The sequence below is a fragment of the Pygoscelis adeliae genome, unplaced genomic scaffold (assembly GCF_000699105.1).
Source record: "Pygoscelis adeliae isolate BGI_AS28 unplaced genomic scaffold, ASM69910v1 Scaffold167, whole genome shotgun sequence".
Classification (NCBI taxonomy): Eukaryota; Metazoa; Chordata; class Aves; order Sphenisciformes; family Spheniscidae; genus Pygoscelis; species Pygoscelis adeliae.
The window spans coordinates 7,896,902-7,905,385 of NW_008825428.1; the positions used below are offsets into that span (position 1 = coordinate 7,896,902).

Genomic DNA, 8,484 nt, shown 5'->3' on the forward strand with positions numbered 1-8,484 from the left:
TCGTTCTGGTTGGCTCCGTAGCTTTGAGGAAAGCCCCCGGGCCCCTCGTTCTCCAGCACAGGAGCCTCTCCCCGGTACCCGGGCTTCTCCCGGCTGACCGCCGCGTTTCAGGTGTGCTGTAAACAGCGACCGGCCCAGCCGCCTCATCCGCTCGGGGTGCCGGCTGCTAGAAACAAGCACTCGTGGTACAGTGAAGTACCTGATGGCGGCCCACGTAAGAGGTGAAATGTCTGCCTCGTTGTACTGTCCTAACAAGAGAAAAGAAACCTGGCTTTTTTTATTACTATTCTTTAAAATGGGGGTAATGATTCGTACCAATTCTTGAAGCCTTATGTGGGAATGAGGTTGTTGAGGTTACTGCTTTAGTGGTGTGCGTGCTTGAATGGATCATTTCCTAGCCTGTTACAGTTTTTGTTGCATCTTTTTTTTTTAAAACAACTTAAACTTTAAGCTACTTTTAAAATGCTGTGCTGTAAACTGCACCAGTTCAGATGTTGAATAGTGGAGTAGTTCAGATAGTAGAGACTTGGAGCATTTTTGTTGTGTCATTTAACCAGACATGACAAAATAGTATCCCTACTTCTTAGTGTCTGTTAAACACATGAGTTTCTTGGATGCAAGCTGCTGTGTGATTGGAAATGGTAATTTTAAAATAACATAGAACTTAGATGAAACTCTGGGATTGCTTAGTCCTTTGCTTGATTAACTAATAAAAGTGCTTCTGTTGGTTATATTGACCCATTAATATCAAAGTAGAACTTTGACATTTCATACATGTTTAGCACATGTCTCAGATAATACACTTTTAAGGGATTCTGTCCAAAATAGATGTTCTAATGAGTATATGTGCTGGTTTAAGTAACAAGCATGACTTAATGGTCTTAATCATTGTTCCTCCATTAATACAGAAGCTTTGTAAAATCCTTTAGAACTGACAGGAAGCAGCTAAATGAACTTTTTTTTTTTATCCGCAGTGTGAAAAAAATGGAGATGTCAAGAAGAGAAGGTCAAATCAGGCAGATATCCCCGATAATCTTCGTCAAGAAGCAGAAACATGCTATCGGCTTAGACTGCCTGAAGACTTCTATCAGTTTTGGAAGTTTTGTGAGGAACTAGATCCTGAGAAACCAAGTGGTGGGTTTTTAAATTTTTCTTTTTTCCTTTTCTAACTTTCACTCTCAAAAACAGCCTGAAGGCAGGCAAGCTGGAGGTGGTCAGATGCATTCTAATGCTGCTTCAGTTTTCAGTTCAGATGCAGGATATTTCCATGAGTGTAAACAAGAATACTGGACATAATCACAGAAGATGTCAGTACACTTCAAGCTTTCTAAAATGTAATTACTTAAATCATGTAATGCAAAGGGACTAAATGTTGTCTAAAATCTGCCTTTCTTGCAAATACATTTTAAATGTTTAGTATGGAACTCAAGTTTCCTCATATCAATTCAGGTTTCAGCTTCCCCAAATTTATTATAAAACAGAACGTGGCATCCCTAGGTGCTCTAGAAATGAGAGTTTCTTTCAGAATCATAGAATAGTTTGGGTTGGAAGGGACCTTTAAAGGTCATCTAGTCCAACCCCCCTGCAATGAGCAGGGACATTCCCAACTAGATCAGGTTGCTCAGAGCCCCGTCCAGCCTGACCTGGAATGTTTCCAGGGATGGGGCATCTACCATCTCTTTGGGCAACCTGTGCCAGTGTTTCACCACCCTCATGGTAAGATTTCTTCCTTATATCTAGTCTGAATCTATCTTCTTTTAGTTTAAAACCATTATCCCTTGTCCTGTCGCAACAGGCCCTACTAAAAAGTCTGTCCCCATCTTTCTTATAGGCCCCCTTAAGTACTGATAGGCTGCAAGAAGGTGTTCCCGGAGCCTTCTCTTCTCTAGGCTGAACAACCCCAACTCCCTCAGCTTTTCTTCACAGGAGAGGTGTTCCATCCCCCTGATCATTTTCTTGGCCCTCTTCTGGACCCACTCCAACAGGTCCGTGTCTTTCTTCTGCTGAAAGCTCCAGAGCTGAAGGCAGTACTCCAGGTGGGGTCTCACCAGAGCAGAGTAGAGGGGCAGAATCATCTCCCTCGACCTGCTGGCCACACTCCTTTTGATGCAGCCCAGGATATGGTTGGCCGCCTGGGCTGCGAGCGCACATTGCTGGCTCACGTCCAGCTTTTCATCCACCAGTACCCCCAAGTCCTTCTCGGCAGGGCTGCTCTCAATCCCTTCAGCCCCCAGCCTGGATTGTTACTGGGGGTTGCCCCGACCCAGGTGCAGGACCTTGCACTTGGCCTTGTTAAACCTCATGAGGTTCACACAGGCCCACTTCTCAAGCTTGTCCAGGTCCCTCTGGATGACATCCCGTCCCTCTGGTGTGTTGACTGTACCACTGAGCTTGGTGTTGTCTGCAAACGTGCTGAGGGTGCACTTGATCCTGCTGCCTATGTCATTGATGAAGATATTAAACAGTACCAGTCCTAATACGGACCCCTGAGGGACACCGCTCATCACTGATCTCCACCTGAACATTGAGCTGTTGACCACTACTTCTTATGAGAAGCGTAATAGCTTTCATTCAAGAGTTAGGTTACCTGAATAAAAGAATGTCTCAGCTTTCCTTGTCTGGTAAACAGTGTTTGAGTGTTTGGATTTATGGAAGCTTTTGATACCTGAGTGACAGGAACTTCTTGGTTTAGATAATGCACCCACCAGAAAGTAAACTGGTTCATGCTTTGCTTTTCAGATGCACTTGTGTCAAGTGTTGGACTTACGCTGGTTGGACCATATGATATTCTTGCTGGAAAACACAAAAAAGCAAAATCAACAGATCTGGACTTCAATCTTCATTGGAGATTCTTCTATGATCCCCCAGAATTCCAGACTATACTTGTCGGGGATAGCAAAACACAGTATCACATGGGATATTTCAGGTATTTTATTTAAAATGTGCTCTTGCTGGACTATAATTATGTGTAGCTTTTTCTCCTCTGTTTTCCACAAGACAGAATTTGAGAACCGTGTGCTATCACCAAACGAGAATCTTTCCCTTCCATAATAGGATATTAACACGAGTTGATATCTTTTATTTAAAAAGATCAAAGATATTGAAGACTAGATTTAGATATTTATTAAACTACCTCTCCCAACCCTCCAGAGCACTTTCACTTATTAATCTTTAAGTTTTGCCATGATACTTAGAAGAAAAAGTCAAGCCTTAATGAAATAAAGGGAACGTGTATTCTCTCTGCATGTATTGATACAAGCTCCTTTGAAAGCCGTGCTGTAAGATTTTGGAGCTTTATATCTAAGGGCGTTTCTTGTTAGGCTTCTGAAGGAGATCGCAGCATGGTGAGGCAAATTAAATTTACTTTGAAGTAGGAGAGGTGGACACAGCTTGCCTATTTGTGTGTACTTTTTCATAAATAGGGATGTGCCAGATGAGCTTCCAGTGTGGGTTGGTGCAAATGAAGCTAAGAAGGGCTGTGTGATTTCACAAGTTGGTGATAACGTCTTTGCCGCAGTCAAGTAAGGTTCATATTTACTTCTATTTATAAAAAGTAGAGTAGAAGAGAAACTATTAATCGGGAGATGCGACGTGGAATAATGCAGCTAACTTTCATATCTTTCTTTCTCAAGAAGTCCTCACTTATTTTCTGTTCCTGCTAGCAAGTTTAATGGTACTCTTAAAAGCCTTAATAGGCTTCTTGCCAGTGTTTTCCTTTTACAGGTAAAATAGATAAGTGTTAATTATCTCATTCTTTAAATATATTGGAAGGGATAGGCTCTACAGGAAAAGAAATGCCCACTGGGTGTGTTAAAATACTTCATAAGTAAAGAAGGGGCATCTCAAACAGTGGTGATGGAAATCTGAATATCATACTAAATGAGTAGCATCTAGCTCTTGTTCTTGCCTACATAAAAGTATATTATTTTTGTATGTAACGGGTAACTACAAGAAGTACTGTTTCTGAGCTGGGGCAGGATAACTTTTATATGGATATGTAATTCAATATGATTCATGAAGCTTTACACAGTCCTGCATCATGAATGTAAATAACAGATTTCATGACCTGGCAGTTAAAAACGGAAAGCTCTCTAAGGACAGACGCGTGTCAGTAAGTGAAAGCACACTGAAGAAGAGCTTCTGCAAAAGAACCCTTGTGTAGTGCACAGTTAAACGAGGACACTTGTTCTGAAAGCACCATGGTGAAACTCATAAACATGTATTTATGTGCATGACTTGAATGACAAATAGTGTATATGGCACTGAAGCAGCAAACTGAATTCTTAAGATAGAAAGATGAACAGCTACCGAGTCCAGGAGAATCTTCGGCACCTGCAGATTGCATAAAAATGTATTTGCATTACAATATAGTTTTTCTTTCTTGTTGTTCAGAGGCTTGCATTCCCAAGTCTGTGTGTATAAATAAACCCATGACTGCTAATCTTCATTATAAGATTTGGAGGTTTAGTGATTAGGCGGCTATTCACTTGTTTGTTTTCTGTTAAGCTCTTTTAAGATGTGTTTCTTCTGTTTGCAGATTATTTTTGTCAAAAAAACTTAAGGAAGTGACCGATAAAAAGAAAAACACTATTTTGAAAGACATAGATGAAAAACTAACGAAAACAGCAAAAGAACTGGGTTATTCTCTGGAACAAAAAACTGTGAAGATGAAACAGAGAGATAAGAAAGTATGACTTTCCTGATCCACTGGAGAGAACTAAGTTCTGTTAAACTTTTTTCATTTACTTGCTTGTTTATTTTTTTATTTTTTTTCTCTAGTCAGTAAAGATGCTTCATTTAGGAATTTCCAGAGCTCATCAGCTCTCTCTATAAAACTTCAGGAGAGGGAAAATTAATACAAGTGTGTTCCAAAGAACAGGATTAAATCAAAACACATTACTCTTGTAAACTGTATCTTGACATTCAATTAAAGAAAAAAAAACCAACAAAACAGTCAGGGAAATAGCCTAAAAGCAAAAACAAATGGGGAGCATGGAGAAAACTGTTTCAAAGTGAAGATTCATGTAAACAGTTGCGTTGGATCTATTGGAAACGGGAACATTAAGGATGATAGTAATAGAGGATTAGTAATAGACTTTTTCACAGACCTATCAGAAATAATTATGGTAAGGAGTGACTAAGCAAATGTAGTACAGTGCTACACAAGTGACTACAAGGACTCCTAGATTTCAGAACTTGGCTGAAATGGAGTTTCCAGTTATTTTAAACTTCAGTACTTAAAAGTAACTGCTATATACTTTAAGTTGATGTCCTGGAGCCTGGACACTATATGAGGTTTGACCACCAGCAGTCAGGTGTTAATGTTGTTCAGTGAGGTGAGTGGTTTTATGTCACAGTATTGACTTAGGGTGCTATATTCAATTTCCTGTCTCTTTATTTAGGTGGTGACCAAAGCATTTCATGGAGCAGGCCTAGTTGTTCCGGTAGACAAAAATGATGTCGGATACAGAGAACTTCCCGAAACAAATGGTAAATACCTTGTTTACTATATTCTGCTTTATTTCAATAAACAACCTTCAGTGACACAGCTACTCTGCAAAAACCAAACTGCTTTCATATTTCCTACTTGAAGAATATAAGCGGTGGGAGTAAAAGGCAGAAGTCTTAACCATCACACTTGAGCTCGAAGTATTTTCTTTAAATGAACCGGATGAGAATCGATGAAACATGCTAAATCTGAAATAACTCCCGAAGCAGTAGTTTAGATGGCCCTCTCTTTTGTATTGGCACAGCCATGCAGGAAGTAGATCCAAAGAACTGATCTGTATTCAGGGGTTTGTGGGTTTCTTTCTTATCGCTCCTCTCCTCCCAGCGTTCTAACCAGAACCAGTTTCTTGATGCAAGTTCCCCACACAAATGCTTGTCTCTATATGGGGAACTGAGACGGATGGGCATGGGGCAAGAATGAGCAGCGAAGGAGAGGGGGAAGCTTTTTGACCAGCATCTCGGGGTGTGCCCACTTAGTCTTCATGTAAGCGTGACACACGGGTATGTTTTTGCTACAAACTACTTGTGTGTAGCATTAAATTTCTTTATTTAAACATCTAAGTATTTCTGCTTTTCTTTTTTGCAGCTAATCTTAAAAAAATTTGTAAGGCCATTGTTGATGCTCCTACTGATGATGAGCGATTGAAGGCCTTTGCACCCATTCAAGAAATGCTCACCTTTGTTCAGTTTGCTAATGATGAATGTGACTATGGAATGGGATATGAGCTGGGTATGGACCTGTTTTGCTATGGATCACATGTGAGTACTACAACAGTCATACTTCACAAAATTATGCATTAATTTTATGCATGGACTGGGAGTTGTTCTGTGTCATAGATCTTTATTCCCCACTCTATTGCATAATTATCCCTAGGAATCACGAAAGTCTACAAGAATATTCTTAATTTGTGAAGACTGTTAAAAAGTCACCCTTAGGACACCAGTCCATGTTGAATTTAAAATCGCTTGTATGAAAGCGCAATCCTGCAATCCAGAAGCATTTAAACAGCACGTAACTGTTGTGATTTGGTGTGTATAATACAAGGAGCTGTCATTAGGCTCCTAAAAATGCAGAATGTCTGATCCAGCTATACTGAGCAGCTGTAGCCCCCTATCCCCAACTCTTGTATGGGTGTGAGCGCTCATGTGCACCTGGATCAAGAAACAGACTGATGTTTGTAGTAACCCCAGCAAAAAAAAAAAAAATTGGAACCTAAGTCAGTTGCCTACCTGTACCTGCCTGTATGGCTGTGTAAAACACCTCCCACCAGCTAGCTGCATCTCTTAAGTTTATAGTATCTCTCTGGTTCTGTATTAACAAAGAATGTCATAAATAAGCCGATTGACTTACTAGCACTTAATCACATGTAGAGATTCTACTTAACACTTTTTGTTCTGTATTAGCCACTGCCCCACTGATGAAAAGGGTCATGTCTGTAATAAATCTGTGGCTAGGAAACAACATACAAAGAAGCTTCAACATAAGTGTAATATGAACGGACGGTTACAAAAACCGTGTGAAGTAGTTTTAGTAAAAACAGTATTGGAGAAGGGGTGCTCCAAAGCATCGTGTGAATGCAATACTAAATGTAGGCCCAGAAAAGTTGTGCTAAACTCCAGTGAAAATATTTAGCCACTGAAATGAAGGAAAATTCACTGCTCTGTCCATACACTGTTAAATTACTGATGTGTTTCTTAGGTGTCCTGCCCTGCTCTTGTCGGTTCCCTACAGCATCTGAGAATGTGTTGTATTTTCCTCTGATATCCTGCTTATTTAGGACCCTTCCTTCAGTGACTATGCTGCTTCAGCTGCTTAAGTCCTTCCTACATTTGGAAGGGCTGTGAAGGAAACGCTTACTTCCAGCTGACTGTGTAGGTGGGGGCAAACCCCCATCTTTCATGCTTTGTGCTTCTCAGCACATGAGATGAACCACCGACCAAACCAGTGCAGTGAATAATGATGTTTTTACAGCCTCGTGACGTGGCCCGATACCCATCTTATGCAGCAGTTTGAAACAGCTGCAATTTTGCAGCTGTTTTCTGAAAATAGAAACCTTACTTCATTTTCTAGTTTAGTAAACAGAAAGGAAAAACAAAGGCTTTGCACGCAAATAACACCCCGGTTTGGTGCCAGCATTTTTGCCTGTCTGTCTGTAGATGCTTAGAGCCGCTTAACGGTTCTGACTAGTGCTCTGTGTACAGAGCCGGAAGAAACACCGACACTTCGGCTGTAGCCCGAGACACAGAAAATGACTTAAACCTCTTCCCCTTCACAGGAGAGGTGTAACGGGCTTGCATGTACAGCAAAGATAACAAATGCTAAATACGCTCCGAGTTTTGTCCGTGTGAATCACTTCAACGGTTACTCTCGGTACCTGTGATCCCCGCGGGCTGTGGAGTGTGACAGGAGATGGGACTCCAGCCGCAGGCTGGGCGACTCCACGCCTTAGCAATAGTTACCATCATCTCTTGCATTGTGAAAAACAGGTTTCCATCTGTCGCTGCCAGGGCTCGGGTAACCCAGCCTGACCTTGCCGTGGCTGTTACAGGCGTACGCGCTCAGTCCTTTCAGGGGCGGCTGAAGGAAGCTGCTCAAGTACGGCAGAGCCCAGAGGTCGGGCTGCTCTGGCTGTGTAAACAGAGCCACTGACCCCCGGGGCTGCTCTCGTTTTCCCTCTCGCCTGCAGTACTTCCACAAGACGGTGGGCCAGCTGCTGCCTCTGGCTTACGCCCTGCTGAAGAGGAACCGCTTCGCCGAGATCATCGAGTCGCACTTGGCCAACCGGCGGGAGGAGAAGGTGGACCAGCTGGCGCCCTGAGCCGGGCAGCGGGGCCCCCAAGGTGGGCGGCAGCAGGGCGGGCGTCCCTGCGTTCCCGGGCGCGGGGTTTTCTTCCTGTTCGTGTGTCTCTGTCTGTGTGTCTGTACCCCGCGGGGGTCTCCCCTGCGGTCAGTAAAGCTTTTCTAACGGCGGAGGC

At 42.3% G+C, this 8,484-nt stretch overlaps 1 protein-coding gene across 1 annotated transcript; it reads left to right on the forward strand.

The window, feature by feature from the left end:
• Positions 1-202: 202 nt before the first annotated feature.
• On the forward strand, positions 203-8,432 carry LOC103922579 (chromosome unknown open reading frame, human C4orf27). Its single transcript, XM_009330735.1, has 8 exons — positions 203-214; positions 975-1,134; positions 2,740-2,926; positions 3,423-3,521; positions 4,538-4,688; positions 5,403-5,490; positions 6,095-6,267; positions 8,196-8,432. Exons 1-8 carry the CDS (start codon positions 203-205, stop codon positions 8,325-8,327), a joined length of 1,002 nt encoding a protein of 333 aa, XP_009329010.1. The 3' UTR covers positions 8,328-8,432.
• Positions 8,433-8,484: the final 52 nt, after the last annotated feature.

Coding starts and splice junctions, on each gene's coding strand:
- LOC103922579 (XM_009330735.1), top strand. Junction 2,927..3,422: donor TATCACATGGGATATTTCAG/GTATTTTATTTA, acceptor TTTCATAAATAG/GGATGTGCCAGATGAGCTTC. Junction 3,522..4,537: donor AACGTCTTTGCCGCAGTCAA/GTAAGGTTCATA, acceptor TTCTGTTTGCAG/ATTATTTTTGTCAAAAAAAC.